The 20,604-nt window shown below is 41.4% G+C and overlaps 2 protein-coding genes across 2 annotated transcripts in view; one reads left to right on the top strand and one right to left on the bottom strand.

Annotated features, from left to right (window-relative positions):
* The window catches only part of LOC139767160 (uncharacterized), a 1,522,454-nt gene that overhangs the window by 1,090,322 nt on the left and 411,528 nt on the right, over positions 1-20,604 (bottom strand).
* On the top strand, positions 4,687-17,314 carry LOC139767204 (uncharacterized). Its single transcript, XM_071696320.1, has 3 exons — positions 4,687-5,782; positions 16,356-16,490; positions 17,013-17,314. The coding sequence occupies exons 1-3, from the start codon at positions 4,696-4,698 to the stop codon at positions 17,312-17,314; spliced, it is 1,524 nt and encodes a 507-aa protein (XP_071552421.1). The 5' UTR covers positions 4,687-4,695.

Below are 20,604 nucleotides of genomic sequence, written 5' to 3'. Positions count from 1 at the left end.
TTTGCTAACTTAAGGGATTTATCAATGAAAGATCTAGGGTACTTTAACTTAGATCCAATAGAATATATCTTCTCAAACTCATCATCAATAAACTCTGGACTGCAAATACGTAATGCCCTAAGGAACATAGATTGAAATGATGATAATTTAACTCTGTCATGTTGCGATGAGTAATAATGGATATATGAGCATACATTGGTAGGTTTTCTGTATATGCTAAACTTAAACTCGTTTCCTTGTCTATGGATCATGCAATGTGAAAATGGTAACATACCATTATTTTCATTTTCTACAGTATATTTGATGGAAGGTACTAAACTGTTAAGTAAGGGGAGAAATATTTGTAAATTTTCATTTGTTGGCCAAACACAAAGACCATCATCTACATATCTAAACCGAATTGCATTAAAAGGTAAGATATCCTTTAGTAATTTTGTTTCAAAAAAATTCCATATAAAGATTACTTAGTACAGGTGAAAGAGGGTTACCCATTGCCATACCAAATTTTTGAGCATAATAATCTCCATTAACTTGAAATACACAGTCTTTTATACACAATTTTAACAGTTCAATGAATTTAGACTTTGAAACAGATAAATGAATATCATCCAAGACATCAACTAAATATTCTAAAAGGTCATGAACTGGAACTTTAGTGAAAAGTGAGGAAACATCAAAGCTAACTAGTTTGAAATCAAACTAGTGGCGGGTGGCGACGAAAACTGATGAAGGCAGCAAGTATGAATATACATTTATATTTCATTTATTATACTTTGTCGCTGTCTCCCGCGTTAGCGAGGTAACGCAAGGAAACAGACGAAAGAATCGCCCAACCCACCCATATACCACATGTATATACATACACGTCCACACACGCACATATACATACCTATACATTTCAACGTATATATATATTCTATTATTTATTTATTAATTTTGCTTTGTCGCTGTCTCCCGCGTTTGCGAGGTAGCGCAAGGAAAGACGAAAGAAATGGCCCAACCCACCTACCATACACATGTATATACATAAACGTCCACACACGCAAATATACATACCTATACATCTCAATGCACACATATATATACTTACACACAGACACATACATATATACCCATGCACACAATTCACACTGTCTGCCTTTATTCATTCCCATCGCCACCTCGCCACACATGGAATACCATCCCCCTCCCCCCTCATGTGTGCGAGGTAGCGCTAGGAAAAGACAGCAAAGGCCCATTCGTTCACACTCAGTCTCAGTCTCTGCTAAATCTACTCCGATATTTAAAACACTTCACTTCCTCCAGTTTTTCTCCATTCAAACTTACCTCCCAATTGACTTGTCCCTCAACCCTACTGTACCTAATAACCTTGCTCTTAGTCACATTTACTCATAACATTCTTCTTTCACACACTTTACCAAACTCAGTCACCAGCTTCTGCAGTTTATCACCCGAATCAGCCACCAGCGCTGTATCATGAGCGAACAACTGACTCACTTTCCAAGCCCTCTCATCCACAACAGACAGCATACTTGCCCCTCGCTACAAAATTCTTGCATTAATCTCCCTAACCAACCCATCCATAAACAAATTAAACAACCATGGAGACATCACACACCCCTGCCGCAAACCGGCATTCACTGGAAACCAATCACTTTCCTCTGTTCCTACACGTAAACATGCCTTACATCCTCGATATGTATATGTATATGTCTATGTATATGTGCATATATGTATATGTCTGTGTATGTATATGTTTGTATACGTTGAAATGTATAGGTATGTATATGTGCGTGTGTGGGCGTTTATGTATATACATACACGTGGATGTGGGAGGGTTGGGCCATTCTTTCGTCTGTTTCCTTGCGCTACCTTGCTAACGCGGAAGACAGCAACTAAGTGTAATAAAGAAAAAATTATATATATATATATATATATATATATATATATATATATATATATATATATATATATATATATATAATGTTTCCCGCGTCAGCGAGGTAGCGCCTAGAAACATGAAGAATGCCCCATCCACTCACACACACAGATATATATATATATATATATATATATATATATATATATATATATATATATATATATATATATATATATATATATATATATATATATATATATATATATATATATATATATATATATATTCTTTCTTTCATACTATTCGCCATTTCCCGCATTAGCGAGGTAGCGTTGAGAACAGAGGACTGGGCCATTGAGGGAATATCCTCACCTGGGCCCCTTCTCTGTTCCCTCTTTTGGAAAATTAAAAAAAAAAGTGAGAGGGGAGGATTTCCAGCCCCCCGCTCCCTCCCCTTTTAGTCGCCTTCTACGACACGCAGGGAATACGTGGGAAGTATTCTTTCTCCCCTATCCTATATATATATATATATATATATATATATATATATATATATATATATATATTGGAAAGGATCACAATTTTGCGCGTGATCAAGATATTCCTATGATTCCATGGGGAAAATGAAACACGAAAAGTTCCCAAGTGCACTTTCGTGTAATATTCACATCATCAGGGGAGACACAAGAGAGAAATATAACAGTCAGTTGATATACATCGAAGAGACGAAGCTAGGACGCCATTTGGTAAACATGTGATTGTCCGAAACATACAACGAGCGTTCATAAACTTATCATTTTACAAATCTTATCAACAATAAAGTTATCTAATTTGTATAGACTATCACTAATATTAAGATTATAATTCTTTGTGTATTTAAGATAGAAGATTCAATGATATTTCTCTTAGTAATAGAGTTAGAGTTGTGTATTTAATATAGAATATTCAATGATATTTCTCTTAGTAATAGAGTTAGAGTTAATAACTGAGATGGCGTTACTCCAGTCAATACAATGATCATAGTTTTTAACATGGTTAAACAAGGCATTTGATTCTTGTCCCGTTCTTATACTATATTTATGTTGCTTAAGTCTAACGGAAAGATCCTTACCAGTCTGACCAACATAGAATTTATCACAGTTTCCACAAGGCACTTTATAGATGCAACCAAGAGAATTTTCTGGTGAATTTCTAATTAAGATATTCTTTATAGTATTATTCTTGCTAAAGGCAACATTTACATTAAAGGATTTAAGCAACATGGGAAGCAAAGTGAAATTATTATTAAAAGGGAGAACTAAAAGATTCTTGGTGTCAATGGGAGGTTTGAGCTCAACTCTATAAAATGATTTCTTTGCTAACTTAAGGGATTTATCAATGAAAGATCTAGGGTACTTTAACTTAGATCCTATAAATATATCTTCTCAAACTCATCATCAATAAACTCTGGACTGCAAATACGTATATATATATATATATATATATATAGTTGATAGAGATGCTCTGTGGAAGGTATTAAGAATATATGGTGTAGGAGGCAAGTTGTTAGAGGCAGTGAAAAGTTTTTATCGAGGATACAAGGCATGTGTACGTGTAGGAAGAGAGGAAAGTGATTGGTTCTCAGTGAATGTAGGTTTGCAGCAGGGGTGTGTGATGTCTCCATGGCTGCTTAATTTGTTTATGGTTGGGGTTGTTAGGGAGGTGAATGCAAGAGTTTTGGAAAGAGGGGCAAGTATGAAGTCTGTTGTGGATGAGAGAGCTTGGGAAGTGAGTCAGTTGTTGTTCGCTGATGATACAGCGCTGGTGGCTGATTCATGTGAGAAACTGCAGAAGCTGGTGACTGAGTTTGGTAAAGTGTGTGAAAGAAGAAAGTTAACAGTAAATATAAATAAGAGCAAGGTTATTTGGTACAGTAGGGTTGAGGGTCAAGTCAATTGGGAGGTAAGGTTGAATGGAGAAAAACTGGAGGAAGTAAAGTGTTTTAGATATCTGGGAGTGGATCTGGCAGCGGATGGAACCATGGAAGTGGAAGTGAATCATAGGGTGGGGGAGGGGGCGAAAACCCTGGGCGCCTTGAAGAATGTGTGGAAGTCGAGAACATTATCTCGGAAAGCAAAAATGGGTATGTTTGAAGGAATAGTGGTTCCAACAATGTTGTATGGTTGCGAGGCATGGGCTATGGATAGAGTTGTGCGCAGGAGGGTGGATGTGCTGGAAATGAGATGTTTGAGGACAATGTGTGGTGTGAGGTGGTTTGATCGAGTAAGTAATGTAAGGGTAACAGAGATGTGTGGAAATAAAAAGAGCGTGGTTGAGAGAGCAGAAGAGGGTGTTTTGAAATGGTTTGGGCACATGGAGAGAATGAGTGAGGAAAGATTGACCAAGAGGATATATGTGTTGGAGGTGGAGGGAACGAGGAGAAGTGGGAGACCAAACTGGAGGTGGAAAGATGGAGTGAAAAAGATTTTGAGTGATATGGGCCTGAACATGCAGGAGGGTGAAAGGCAGGCAAGGAATAGAGTGAATTGGATCGATGTGATATACCGGGGCTGACGTGCTGTCAATGGATTGAACCAGGGCATGTGAAGCGTCTGGGGTAAACCATGGAAAGCTGTGTAGGTGTGTATATTTACGTGTGTGGACGTATGTATGTACATGTGTATGGGGGGGGGTTGGGCCATTTCTTTCGTCTGTTTCCTTGCGCTACCTCGCAAACGCGGGAGACAGCGACAAAGTATAAAAAAAAAAAAAAAAAAAAAAAATATATATATATATATATATATTAGTGACGGGTACGATGGTCCATAGGTTCAATGCAAAAGAAGCGGTCTGCAGTGTGGAGGCACTTTGAAGAAGAAGGGGAAAATAAAGTGGTATGCAGAACATGTCATAAACGACTTACTAGATATGGAAACACTTCCATGATGCTGCGACACCTCCGGGGAAAGCACCCAGAGCTGATGCATTGTTTATTGAATGCTGTGGGTCCCACTGTAACTGGTGAAGCAGTGTCTTGGCAAATAGAAGAACAGCAGGTGGAGGAAGTAGTTGAAGCTCTTCCCCCACTGGATGTATCAGTGAAGAAGAAAAGGTCAACAGTGTGGAGGCATTTTCAAGAGGAGGGCACTGACAAAGTGAGCTGCAGGATATGTAATGAAAAGCTGGCCAAGCACGGAAACACATCGTCAATGCTAAGGCATCTCCGTGGCAAGCACCCCCAGCTGAAGTTGGGCGAACTTCAGGGAGACAATGCTAGAAAGTTGAATCGTCTTCATCTCCGGTCAAGCAACACAGAGACACGGTTTTTGTCTGTATGTGAGCGTCTGCTGCGCCACAATCAACTCACAGACTGCACCCTAATGGCTGATGGTCAGTTTGTACAAGCTCATCGACTAGTTTTGGCAACATGCAGTGAGAGCTTTGAGGAAATGTTCAAAACTGTAACACACTCCAATCCAGTTGTTGTTCTTCGTGATATTACCATACAAGAACTTCGTGGTCTGCTCAACTACATGTACAAGGGGGAAACACTTGTCAAATCCAATGATTTACCAGGCCTTCTTAAAGCAGCATCTCAGTTGAAAATAAAAGCAGGTGAACGTGAATCCACCTTGAAGCCTTTGCTTGATGCTAATTGGACAATGGTGGATGGTCGTGATGCAGTTAAGAAAACTTTCCTCTTCAAGAACTTCAATGAGGCATGGGGCTGGATGAGCCGTGTTGCACTGGCAAGTGAGAAACTTGACCACCACCCAGAATGGTTTAATGTATATAACAAGGTAGAAGTCACTTGGTCAACTCATGACTGTGGTGGATTGTCATCCAAGGATATCAAGATGGCAACTTTCTGTGATGACACATTCAAGCCTTCCAGCAACAAGACCGATTTCGACGATGAAGGCCTGCACTGTGGATGAGAGATTGACTTGAGGAGGCAGAAGTGATATTGTGACAGTGATTGTGTCAGCGTCGCGTCGCCTCGCCGCAGTGTATCGAGACAGACTTCCCCAGAACTTTTAAAGGGGAAGTAAATGTTTATAGTTGTGTTACTGGAGTGATAGTTTTCATGCATGGTGTTTTTGACAAGAAAATAGTGAAGTTGGAGAAAAATGTAGCTTAGACATTGAAGCTTATTGATACAGTGGTGAAATTGATGAGAACTGCTATTGACGTTTGTGTGAATAAATTGTACATTTCCTTTTCCATAGCCAGAGGTTGAACCATTATGTGACATTCATTTTTTTTTTTTTTTTCATTCATTTCAAGCTAAAAGTTTGTTTTCTAAATTGTTTCTTACATTTTTCATATGTATATATATGTATGTGTGTGTGTGTGTGTGTATGTGCGTATGTGTGTGTATGTGTGTGTGTGTGTGTGTATGTATATATATATGTATATTATCCCTGGGGATAGGGGTGAAAGAATACTTCCCACGTATTCCTCGCGTGTCGTAGAAAGCGACTAGAGGGGACGGGAGCGGGGGGCCGGAAATCCTCCCCTCCTTGTATTAACTTTCTAAAATGGGAAACAGAAGAAGGAGTCACGCGGGGAGTGATCATCCTCCTCGAAGGCTCAGAGTGGGGTGCCTAAATGTGTGTGGATGTAACCAAGATGTGAAAAAAGGAGAGATAGGTAGTATGTTTGAGGAAAGGAACCTGGATGTTTTGGCTCTGAGTGAAACGAAGCTCAAGGGTAAAGGGGAAGAGTGGTTTGGAAATGTCTGGGGAGTGAAGTCAGGGGTTAGTGAGAGGACAAGAGCAAGGGAAGGAGTAGCAATACTCCTGAAACAGGAGTTGTGGGAGTATGTGATAGAATGTAAGAAAGTAAATTCTCGATTAATATGGGTAAAATTGAAAGTTGATGGAGAGAGGTGGGTGATTATTGGTGCATATGCACCTGGGCATGAGAAGAAAGATCATGAGAGGCAAGTGTTTTGGGAGCAGCTGAATGAGTGTGTTAGCGGTTTTGATGCACGAGCCCGGGTTATAGTGATGGGTGATTTGAATGCAAAGGTGAGTAATGTGGCAGTTGAGGGAATAATTGGTACACATGGGGTGTTCAGTGTTGTAAATGGAAATGGTGAAGAGCTTGTAGATTTATGTGCTGAAAAAGGACTGATGATTGGGAATACCTGGTTTAAAAAGCGAGATATACATAAGTATACTTATGTAAGTAGGAGAGATGGCCAGAGAGCGTTATTGGATTACGTGTTAATTGACAGGCGTGCGAAAGAGAGACTTTTGGATGTTAATGTGCTGAGAGGTGCAACTGGAGGGATGTCTGATCATTATCTTGTGGAGGCTAAGGTGAAGATTAGTATGGGTTTTCAGAAAAGAGGAGTGAATGTTGGGGTGAAGAAGGTGGTGAGAGTAAGTGAGCTTGGGAAGGAGACCTGTGTGGGGAAGTACCAGGAGAGACTGTGTACAGAATGGAAAAAGGTGAGAACAATGGAAGTAAGGGGAGTGGGGGAGGAATGGGATGTATTTAGGGAATCAGTGATGGATTGCGCAAAAGATGCTTGTGGCATGAGAAGAGTGGGAGGTGGGCTGTTTAGAAAGGGTAGTGAGTGGTGGGATGAAGAAGTAAGAGTATTAGTGAAAGAGAAGAGAGAGGCATTTGGACGATTTTTGCAGGGAAAAAATGCAATTGAGTGGGAGAAGTATAAAAGAAAGAGACAGGAGGTCAAGAGAAAGGTGCAAGAGGTGAAAAAAAGGGCAAATGAGAGTTGGGGTGAGAGACTATCAGTAAATTTTAGGGAGAATAAAAAGATGTTCTGGAAGGAGGTAAATAGGGTGCGTAAGACAAGGGAGCAAATGGGAACTTCAGTGAAGGGCGTAAATGGGGAGGTGATAACAAGTAGTGGTGATGTGAGAAGGAGATGGAATGAGTATTTTGAAGGTTTGTTGAATGTGTCTGATGACAGAGTGGCAGATATAGGGTGTTTTGGTCGAGGTGGTGTGCAAAGTGAGAGGGTTAGGGAAAATGATTTGGTAAACAGAGAAGAGGTAGTAAAAGCTTTGCGGAAGATGAAAGCCGGCAAGGCAGCAGGTTTGGATGGTATTGCAGTGGAATTTATTAAAAAAGGGGGTGACTGTATTGTTGACTGGTTGGTAAGGTTATTTAATGTATGTATGACTCATGGTGAGGTGCCTGAGGATTGGCGGAATGCGTGCATAGTGCCATTGTACAAAGGCAAAGGGGATAAGAGTGAGTGCTCAAATTACAGAGGTATAAGTTTGTTGAGTATTCCTGGTAAATTATATGGAAGGGTATTGATTGAGAGGGTGAAGGCATGTACAGAGCATCAGATTGGGGAAGAGCAGTGCGGTTTCAGAAGTGGTAGAGGATGTGTGGATCAGGTGTTTGCTTTGAAGAATGTATGTGAGAAATACTTAGAAAAGCAAATGGATTTGTATGTAGCATTTATGGATCTGGAGAAGGCATATGATAGAGTTGATAGAGATGCTCTGTGGAAGGTATTAAGAATATATGGTGTAGGAGGCAAGTTGTTAGAAGCAGTGAAAAGTTTTTATCGAGGATGTAAGGCATGTGTACGTGTAGGAAGAGAGGAAAGTGATTGGTTCTCAGTGAATGTAGGTTTGCGGCAGGGGTGTGTGATGTCTCCATGGTTGTTTAATTTGTTTATGGATGGGGTTGTTAGGGAGGTAAATGCAAGAGTCCTGGAAAGAGGGGCAAGTATGAAGTCTGTTGGGGATGAGAGAGCTTGGGAAGTGAGTCAGTTGTTGTTCGCTGATGATACAGCGCTGGTGGCTGATTCATGTGAGAAACTGCAGAAGCTGGTGACTGAGTTTGGTAAAGTGTGTGGAAGAAGAAAGTTAAGAGTAAATGTGAATAAGAGCAAGGTTATTAGGTACAGTAGGGTTGAGGGTCAAGTCAATTGGGAGGTGAGTTTGAATGGAGAAAAACTGGAGGAAGTGAAGTGTTTTAGATATCTGGGAGTGGATCTGTCAGCGGATGGAACCATGGAAGCGGAAGTGGATCATAGGGTGGGGGAGGGGGCGAAAATTTTGGGAGCCTTGAAAAATGTGTGGAAGTCGAGAACATTATCTCGGAAAGCAAAAATGGGTATGTTTGAAGGAATAGTGGTTCCAACAATGTTGTATGGTTGCGAGGCGTGGGCTATGGATAGAGTTGTGCGCAGGAGGATGGATGTGCTGGAAATGAGATGTTTGAGGACAATGTGTGGTGTGAGGTGGTTTGATCGAGTAAGTAACGTAAGGGTAAGAGAGATGTGTGGAAATAAAAAGAGCGTGGTTGAGAGAGCAGAAGAGGGTGTTTTGAAATGGTTTGGTCACATGGAGAGAATGAGTGAGGAAAGATTGACCAAGAGGATATATGTGTCGGAGGTGGAGGGAACGAGGAGAAGAGGGAGACCAAATTGGAGGTGGAAAGATGGAGTGAAAAAGATTTTGTGTGATCGGGGCCTGAACATGCAGGAGGGTGTAGAGGAGGGCAAGGAATAGAGTGAATTGGAGCGATGTGGTATACAGGGGTTGACGTGCTGTCAGTGGAGTGAATCAAGGCATGTGAAGCGTCTGGGGTAAACCATGGAAAGCTGTGTAGGTATGTATATTTGCGTGTGTGGACGTGTGTATGTACATGTGTATGGGGGGGGGGGTTGGGCCATTTCTTTCGTCTGTTTCCTTGCGCTACCTCGCAAACGCGGGAGACAGCGACAAAGTATAAAAAAAAAAAAAAAAAAAATATATATATATATATATATATATATATATATATATATATATATATATATATATATATATATATACGTTTGCGAGGTAGCGCAAGGAAACAGACGAGAGAAATGGCCCAACCCACCCCCATACACATGCCTTGATTCAATCCACCGACAGCACGTCAACCCCGGTATACCACATCGATCCAATTCACTCTATTTTTTGCCCTCCTTTCACCCTCCTGCATGTTCAGGCCCCGATCACACAAAATCTTTTTCACTCCATCTTTCCACCTCCAATTTGGTCTCCCTCTTCTCCTCGTTCCCTCCACCTCCGAAACATATATCCTCTTAGTCAATCTTTCCTCACTCATTCTCTCCATGTGACCAAACCATTTCAAAACACCCTCTTCTGCTCTCTCAACCACGCTCTTTTTATTTCCACACATCTCTCTTACCCTTACGTTACTTACTCGATCAAACCACCTCACACCACACATTGTCCTCAAACATCTCATTTCCAGCACATCCATCCTCCTGCGCACAACTCTATCCATAGTCCACGCCTCGCAACCATACAACATTGTTGGAACCACTATTCCTTCAAACATACCCATTTTTGCTTTCCGAGATAATGTTCCCGACTTCCACACATTCTTCAAGGCTCCCAGAATTTTTGCCCCCTCCCCCACCCTATGATCCACTTCCGCTTCCATGGTTCCATCCGCTGCCAGATCCACTCCCAGATATCTAAAACACTTCACTTCCTCCAGTTTTTCTCCATTCAAACTCACCTCCCAATTGAATTGACCCTCAACCCTACTGTACCTAATAACCTTGCTCTTATTCACATTTACTCTTAACTTTCTTCTTTCACACACTTTACCAAACTCAGTCACCAGCTTCTGCAGTTTCTCACATGAATCAGCCACCAGCGCTGTATCATCAGCGAGCAACAACTGACTCACTTCCCAAGCTCTCTCATCCCCAACAGACTTCATACTTGCCCCTCTTTCCAAAACTCTTGCATTCACCTCCCTAACAACCCCATCCATAAACAAATTAAACAACCATGGAGACATCACACACCCCTGCCGCAAACCTACATTCACTGAGAACCAATCACTTTCCTCTCTTCCTACACGTACACAAGCCTTACATCCTCGATAAAAACTTTTCACTGCTTCTAACAACTTGCCTCCCACACCATATATTCTTAATACCTTCCACAGAGCATCTCTATCAACTCTATCATATGCCTTCTCCAGATCCATAAATGCTACATACAAATCCATTTGCTTTTCTAAGTATTTCTCACATACATTCTTCAAAGCAAACACCTGATCCACACATCCTCTACCACTTCTGAAACCACACTGCTCTTCCCCAATCTGATGCTCTGTACATGCCTTCACCCTCTCAATCAATACCCTCCCATGTAATTTGCCAGGAATACTCAACAAACTTATACCTCTGTAATTTGAGCACTCACTCTTATCCCCTTTGCCTTTGTACAATGGCACTATGCACGCATTCCGCCAATCCTCAGGCACCTCACCATGAGTCATACATACATTAAATAACCTTACCAACCAGTCAACAATACAGTCACCCCCTTTTTTAATAAATTCCACTGCAATACCATCCAAACCTGCTGCCTGGCCGGCTTTCATCTTCCGCAAAGCTTTTACTACCTCTTCTCTGTTTACCAACTCATTTTCCCTAACCCTCGCACTTTGCACACCACCTCGACCAAAACACCCTATATCTGCCACTCTATCATCAAACACATTCAACAAACCTTCTAAATACTCACTCCATCTCCTTCTCACATCACCACTACTTGTTATCACCTCCCCATTTGCGCCCTTCACTGAAGTTCCCATTTGCTCCCTTGTCTTACGCACTTTATTTACCTCCTTCCAGAACATCTTTTTATTCTCCCTAAAATTTAATGATACTCTCTCACCCCAACTCTCATTTGCCCTTTTTTTCACCTCTTGCACCTTTCTCTTGACCTCCTGTCTCTTTCTTTTATACGTCTCCCACTCAATATCATTTTTTCCCTGCAAAAATCGTCCAAATGCCTCTCTCTTCTCTTTCACTAATACTCTTACTTCTTCATCCCACCACTCACTACCCTTTCTAATCAACCCACCTCCCACTCTTCTCATGCCACAAGCATCTTTTGCGCAATCCATCACTGATTCCCTAAATATATATATATATATATACATATATATATACATATATATATATATATATATATATATATATATATATATATATATATATATATATATATATATATATTTTTTTTTTTTTTTCAAACTATCCGCCATTTCCCGCATCAGCAAGGTAGCGTTAAGTACAGAGGACTGGGCCTCTGAGGGAACATCCTCACCTGGCCCCCTTCTCTGTTCCTTTTTTTGGAAAATTAAAAAAAAAAACAAGAGGGGAGGATTTCCAGCCCCCCGCTCCCTCCCCTTTTAGTCGCCTTCTACGACACGCAGGGAATACGTGGGAAGTATTCTTTCTCCCCTATCCCCAGGGATTATATATATATATATATATATATATATATATATATATATATATATATATATATATATATATATATATATATATATATATCCTTGGGGATAGGGAAGAAAGAATACTTCCCACGCATTCCTCGCGTGTCGTAGGAGGCGACTATAGGGGACGGGAGCAGGGGTCTAGAAACCCTCCCCTCCTTGTATTTTAACTTCCTAAAAGGGGAAACAGAAGAAGGAGTCACGCGGGGAGTGCTCATCCTCCTCGAAGGCTCAGACTGGAGTGTCTAAATGTTTGTGGATGTAACCAAGATGAGGAAAAAGGAGAGATAGGTAGTATGTTTGAGGAAAGGAACCTGGGTGTTTTGGCTCTGAGTGAAACGAAGCTCAAGGGTAAAGGGGAACAGTGGTTTGGGAATGTCTTGGGAGTAAAGTCAGGGGTTAGAGAGAGGGCAAGAGCAAGGAAAGGAGTAGCACTACTCCTGAAACAGGAGTTGTGGGAGTATGTGATAGAGTGTAAGAAAGTAAACTCTAGATTGATATGGGTAAAACTGAAAGCTGATGGAGAGAGATGGGTGATTATTGGTGCAAATGCACCTGGGCATGAGAAGAAAGATCATGAGAGGCAAGTGTTTTGGGAGCAGCTGAATGAATGTGTTAGTAGTTTTGATGCACGAGACCGGGTTATAGTGATGGGCGATTTGAATGCAACGGTGAGTAATGTGGCAGTTGGGGAATAATTGGTATAAATGGGGTGTTCAGTGTTGTAAATGGAAATGGTGAAGAGCTTGTAGATTTATGTGCTGAAAAAGGACTGTTGACTGGGAATACCTGGTTTAAAAAGAGATATACATAAATATACGTATGTAAGTAGGAGAGATGGCCAGAGAGCGTTATTGGATTACGTGTTAATTGATAGGCCTGCGAAAAAGAGACTTTTGGATGTTTATGTGCTGAGAGGTGCAACTGGAGGGATGTCTGATCATTATCTTGTGGAGGCGAAGGTGAAGATTTGTAGAGGTTTTCAGAAAAGAAGGAAGAATGTTGGAGTGAAGAGAGTGGTGAGAGTAAGTGAGCTTGGGAAGGAGACTTGTGTGAGGAAGTACCAGGAGAGACTGAGTACAGAATGGAAAAAGGTGAGAACAAAGGAGGTAAGGGGAGTGGGGGAGGAATGGGATGTATTTAGGGAAGCAGTGATGGCTTGTGGTATGAGAAGCGTAGGAGGTGGGCAGATTAGAAAGGGTAGTGAATGGTGGGATGAAGAAGTAAGATTATTAATGAAAGAGAAGAGAGAGGCATTTGGACGATTTTTGCAGGGAAATAATGCAAATGTGTGGAGATGTATAAAAGAAAGAGGTAGGAGGTCAAGAGAAAGGTGCAAGAGGTGAAAAAGAGGGCAAATGAGAGTTGGGGTGAGAGAGTATCATTAAACTTTAGGGAGAATAAAAAGATGTTATGGAAGGAGGAAAATAAAGTGCGTAAGACAAGGGAACAAATGGGAACCTCAGTGAAGGGGGCTAATGGGGAGGTGATAACAAGTAGTGGTGATGTGAGAAGGAGATGGAGTGAGTATTTTGAAGGTTTGTTGAATGTGTTTGAGGATAAGAGTGGCAGATATAGGGTGTTTTGGTTGAGGTGGTGTGCAAAGTGAGAGGGTTAGGGAAAATGATTTGGTAAACAGAGAAGTAGTAAAAGCTTTGCGGAAGATGAGAGCCGGCAAGGCAGCGGGGTTGGATGGTATTGCTGTGGAATTTATTAAAAAAGGGGGTGACTGTATTGTTGACTGGTTGGTAAGGTTATCTAATGTATGTATGACTCATGGTGAGGTGCGTGAGGATTGGCGGAATGCCTGCATAGTGCCATTGTACAAAGGCAAAGGGGACAAAGGTGAGTGCTCAAATTACAGAGGTATAAGTTTGTTGAGTATTCCTGGGAAATCATATGGGAGGGTATTGATTGAGAGGGTGAAGGCATGTACAGAGCATCAGATTGGGGAAGAGCAGTGTGGTTTCAGAAGTGGTAGAGGATGTGTGGATCAGGTGTTTGCTTTGAAGAATGTAGGTGAGAAATACTTAGAAAAGCAAATGGATTTGTATGTAGCATTTATGGATCTGGAGAAGGCATATGATAGAGTTGATAGAGACGCTCTGTGGAAGGTTTTAAGAATATATGGTGTGGGAGGCAAGTTGTTAGAAGCAGTGAAATGTTTTTATCGAGGATGTAAGGCATGTGTACGTGTAGGAAGAGAGGAAAGTGATTGGTTCTCAGTGAATGTATGTTTGCTGCAGGGGTCTGTGATGTCTCTATGGTTTTTTAATCTGTTTATGGATGGGGTTGTTAGGGAGGTGAATGCAAGAGTTTTGGAAAGAGGGGCAACTATGCAGTCTGTTGTGGATGAGAGAGCGCGGGAAGTGAGTCAGTTGTTGTTCGCTGATGATACAGCACTGGTGGCTGATTCATGCGAGAAACTGCAGAAGCTGGTGACTGAGTTTGGTAAAGTGTGTGAGAGAAGAAAGTTGAGAGTAAATGTGAGTAAGAGCAAGGTTATTAGGTACAGTAGGGTTGAGGGTCAAGTGAATTGGGAGGTGAGTTTGAATGGAGAAAAACTGGAGGAAGTGAAGTGTTTTAGATATCTGGGAGTGGATTTGGCTGCGGATGGATCCATGGAAGCGGAAGTGAATCATAGGGTGGGGGAGGGGGCGAAAATTCTGGGAGCGTTGAAGAATGCGTGGAAATTGAGAACATTATCTCGGAAAGCAAAAATGGGTATGTTTGAGGGAATAGTGGTTCCAACGATGTTGTATGGTTGCGAGGCGTAGGCTATGGATAGAGTTGTGCGGAGGAGGGTGGATGTGCTGGAAATGAGATGTTTGAGGACAATATGTGGTGTGAGGTGGTTTGATCGAGTAAGTAATAATAGAGTAAGGGAAATGTGTGGTAATAAAAAGAGTGTGGTTGAGAGAGCAGAAGAGGGTGTTTTGAAATGGTTCGGTCACATGGAGAGAATGAGTGAGGAAAGATTGACTAAGAGGATATATGTGTCAGAGGTGGAGGGAACGCGGAGAATTGGGAGACCAAATTGGAGGTGGAAAGATGGAGTGGAAAAGAATTTGAGTGATCGGGGCCTGAAATGCAGGAGTGTGAAAGGCGTGCAAGGAATAGAGTGAATTGGATCGATGTGGTATACCGGGGCCGACGTGCTGTCAATGGATTGAACCAGGGCATGTGAAGCGTCTGGGGTAAACCATGGAAAGTTTTGTAGGGCCTGGATGTGGAAACGGAGCTGTGGTTTCGGTGCATTATCACATGACAGCTAGAGACTAAGTGTGAACGAATGGGGCCTTTGTTGTCTTTTCCCAGCACTACCTCGCACACATGAGCGGGGGAGGGTGTTGTTATTACATGTGTGGCGGGGTGGCGATGGGAATAAATAAAGGTAGACAGTATGAATTAAGTACACGTGTATATATGTATATGTCTGTGTGTGTATATACAGGTATACGTTGAGATGTATAGGTATGTATAGTTGCGTGTGTGGGCGTGTATGTATATACGTGTGTATGTGGGTGGGTTGGGTCATTCTTTCGTCTGTTTCCTTGCGCTACCTCGCTAACGCGGGAGACAGCGACAAAGCAAAATAATATAATAATAAATAATATATATATATATATATATATATATATATATATATATATATATATATATATATATATATATATATATATATATATATATATATATATATACGACCATACATGCATATATATATATATATATATATATATATATATATCAGCATATACATAATCAGACATATATACACATGCACATATTCATACTTACCTTCATGCAATCCTGTCGCTACCCCGCCATACAGGAAATAGCATCCCCCTCCCCTTTCACTAGCCAGACCACGCAATACTCGGGAAGCTGCTGCTTCATGTGGTTACTCTGCAGGAACTCTGAACCCTCCCATTTCTTCAATAACTATGACCTGGCACAGTTTTGAAAGAAAGGCGTTTCACTTCCTCTAAAATTCGTAAATACTTTCCCTCGTGTCTCCTTTGTTCCTTTCATTAATCTTTCTATTTCACTTAAGGCCCAGCCTTGATGTGGACTTCTGTCCGTCACCGAAGACTGACGTGAAGAAAAAGAAAACATGGACTGGTTACTACACATTCGCTTGACACCACAGGCACTGGTTATCATAGGCATTGGATACCACAGGCACTGGTTACCACAGGTAATGGTTACCACAAGCACGGGGTACCACAGGCACTAGGTACTACAGGCTCTGGTTACCAAAAGGGACAGGGTACCAAGGACACAAGGTACCAAAGGCGTTGGGAACCACAGGCACTAGTTACCACAGACACAAGTAATCAATGAAACTGGACACTAAAGATATTGAGCACTACAGACAATGGTTACCAAAGACATTGGTTTTCAATGAGAACGGTTCCTATAAGCTCGGGGTACCACAAGCACAGGGTACTACACAGACTGGATACCATTGGCAATAGTTATCACAGGCACGGGGTACCGCAGACACTAGTTATAATCAATAGGTACCACAGGCATTAGTTACAATAGGTAGTGAGTACCACAAGCAATGGGTGCCATAGGCATTGGTCGTCAACGTTACAGGCTCTACAGCCATTGGTTATCACAGGCACCAGGAACCAGAGATACTGGTTACTCCAAACAGTAGATGTCACAGGCACTGGGTACCATAGACACTAGGTACTGCAAGCACTGGTTACCATAAATACTGGTTATCAAGGGCACTGGGTACTAGAGGCACTCACTGGTTACCATAAACAATGGTTACCAAACGAGCTGGGTACCAGAGGCACTGGTTACCATAAGAATAGGGTAACAAAGGTATTGGGTACCACAGGTACTGGTTGCCAAAATGTTCTGGGTACCATAGGAACTGGGTACCACAGGCACTGGTTACAAAAGGTACCAGCACTACAGACTCTGGATACCACAGGCACTGGGTACCACATCACTGGTTACCAAGCAAAAGCACGTTACCATAGGCAGTGGGTACCACAGGGAATGACAACCAGAGGCACTCGTTACCATAGGGACTGGGAACTACAGACACTGGACACAACAGGGACTGGTTACCACAGGGACTATTTACCACAAACACTGGACAACACGGGGACTGGTTACCATAAACACTGGTTATGACAGGCACTGGGTATGGGTACCAGAGGCTCTGGTTACTAAAGGCACTGGGCATCACTGGATACAACAGGTACTGGTTACCACAGACACTGGTTAACACAAGCACTGGGTACCATAGACACTGGGTACTACAGACACTGGGTACCACAGGTACTGGTCACCAAAGACATTGGTATTACAGGTAATGGTTAACATAAACACTGGGTAATCACAGGAACTGGTTACTGGAGACACTGGGTAACACAAACACTGGGAACCAGGGACAATGGGTACGTAATCACAGGCACTTGGGAACCACTGACATTGGGTGCCACATCCATTGTTTATTACAAGCACTGAGTACCACAGGCACTAGACACCAATGGCTTGTGCATCATAAGGACTAGGTACCACATGAGCTGGGCACCAAACACTCTGTACCAGGGAGAGAGAGAGAGAGAGAGAGAGAGAGAGAGAGAGAGAGAGAGAGAGAGAGAGAGAGAGAGAGAGAGAGAGAGAGAGAGAGAGAGAGAGAGAGAGAGAGAATTTCCAAAGACATGGAACCACAGGGATCTGTTAGCACAGACAATGGGCACGACAGTCCCAAGACAACCATAGACACTTTGTACCACAAGCACTGGGTACCACATGCATTGTTTACCATGTGCATACACTGGATACCCCACAGGCCTTGGGAAAAGATACTTGACATTACAAGTACCACATGCACTGTTTACCACATACAATGGATACCACAGGGACTGGTTACCACAGACACTTTGTACCACAGGTAACGGCATGACAACGGTTCATGATATGGTAGCCGTTATAACGGCAGGAGCACAGTAGGAGGGAACACGCAATCACGTAAATACGAGACGACACGACCTTACCAGTTACTGGTCCAACGTGATGACCGCTGGTGGGGAACTGAGGCTGCTCCAACAAGATCGTGCGTTTTTATATGGCAGTAGAGTCAAGAGGTGGGGAGCAAGGTGCTCGCGTGTACAGACCCAGGCTTGCACACAGTCACTGGCCTGCGTGTGGCCCTGTTTATGGCGCTTCCCCACACGACTGTGGTAAAGACTCGCCAGCACGGACATGCCTCTGGACCTTTTCATGAAGAGAACCTTCTCCGAAAAGCAAACAATAGCAACACCGACCACACCCACCAACATCACACTGGACGGCATTAGCTTCAAACCCTCTCGAGGTCAGTGGCGCCAACCCGAAATGCCAATTTTGGTCCCACTATCCCTAAAGAAATCATGAAAAGTCCCCGCGGGTCTCTACGTACAAAGTCCCTGTGCCTGTCCCTACATAATTAAACGTATTTTTCAACAAGAAATGCAAATAAAATGTTTGGAAGTGATTAATATGCATCATGGAGAAATGAGAACCAAATAATGAACGCAATAACATTTATTCAATGTTTATTAGAGAAAAGAATGTTATTTTGTCAAAATATGCATTCAATTTTCTAACTTCCTTTTATAACTTAATAGGAAAAATAAAGTTAATATAGCTTGTTTTCAGTATACCTAATATGATGTTTCATTGCCTAGGTAGTTCCTTTAATATTCATGATGATCATACGAGGGTGAAAATACAAGGTATATACTTTATAACATTAATAGTAAATAAAGAGAACGATGTCATATTTCCTGCCACGATATTGGATGTGGATTTTTATCCTCAGCTCAGATGAAACATTATAGCACTTCCAGCACTTCATAATCAGATTTCATTCATAATTAGCATAGTAGTATAACTAACTTAAGGCTCGAATGGAACGACAACATGAAAGCTTTACTCTGTCATACATTTGCTGGTTATGAAGTTCCAAGTGTGTCTTCCATCTTTACAAAACAGTTTTTATCATTTGGTCTCAGAATTAATAAACAGTAAGGAATCTAATAACCCAGGTCCCAACATAATCATCTTTTTTGTCTTTGCGTCTGCTAACTGCCAGTGGAATGTGGCAAAGTTAGGATGAGCTTTGCTGGAGAGGCAAGGTTCCTAAAAACATACTGGTCTAAAAATTCCTTAGTTTGGAAAGGTACAACCAAAGTTCTTCACAGATTTTCTTAAGAATCAGGTTACGTTCATCAGCACTGAAATATGCTGGCAAAATTCTCCCACTCTTTCCGAATATCACTGAGATTCTGCTGGATGTCCACATTTTATCATTAAATTGTCCAGCTTTGATAGAGTTTTCCTCATTTCAAAATCCAATGCAATCTTAGGATATGTAAATTACATTTCCTGAAACAAAGGACTGGAGAGGCAACCCTTCTTGAACCCAGCAAGTGGTTTGATAAAAGGAGAGACATCTCAACCTGAAATGATCTTTATTTTCATCAAGGGCAGACAAAACTGACTCAAACTCACTTCCCAATCTAACTTGCTCAAGAGGAAGAAGATGCTTTGTATTATTAGGTTCAAACTTTGATAAAACATCTACAAACTCTGGTCTGATAAAAGTCTTACATATCATCCTTGTCATTCGGATACTTTCACCTTGTAGGATAGCTATTAAGCTGTTTTTAATCGGAAATAATGCATTCATTTGATTGAAATATCCTAACACATACTTCAAAAGTGTCAGGTAGGCTTTTGAATAGGGATTCTTTCATAATCAGTTCTGCTGAAATTACCTTATCCTCTATTTGGCCCTGGCAAATAATTTCAGAACTTCCCACTGATTCAGAATTCGTTCAACGCAGTGCTGCATTGCAAGCCATGCCAACAAGCCTTAGTATTTTGAGTCTCTCAGCAGAAAGGAATTCCTGTAATTCACTTAATTCCTATCTTTTTTATTTGTGATTGAAATATGCTGCAATGTTACGAAGTAAGTCCTCCACACTTCTGGGTAAATTTGTCGAGGCTTTATTTGCAGCAATATGTAAATTCTTATCTGCTTCCACCTGTAACTTTGTCATAAGAGTATTTGTTCTTCCAAACTAAAACACTTGTATTGTCTGCTGCCATACCATATAAAGCATGACTTCACATTAGATAAGAGTTTCAACTGTGCTTCTTCTTGCATCATGAGAAATACTTTCTAAAAGTTGAGTTGTAACTAATTTCATCATCACAGAAATACGTAACCAACACATCTGTAATCTTTAGATGTCTGTACCCTTCTCTACTGAGATGGAAAACTTGTCATTTCTCAAAATTTCTATCAATTTGTTCTTATCTGCCCCTGCTATTACATTTTTCATAATACTTGAACATTTTGTTCTGTGTAAATTTACATCTTTGACAATATCAGAATCAACGATACCTAGTTTCAAGGCATTGTGTTCATA

The sequence above is a fragment of the Panulirus ornatus genome, chromosome 59 (genome assembly GCF_036320965.1).
Source record: "Panulirus ornatus isolate Po-2019 chromosome 59, ASM3632096v1, whole genome shotgun sequence".
NCBI classification, from domain to species: domain Eukaryota; kingdom Metazoa; phylum Arthropoda; class Malacostraca; order Decapoda; family Palinuridae; genus Panulirus; species Panulirus ornatus.
The sequence above is the reverse complement of the archived record's forward strand: the minus strand, read 5'-3'. Positions and strand labels throughout refer to the sequence as shown.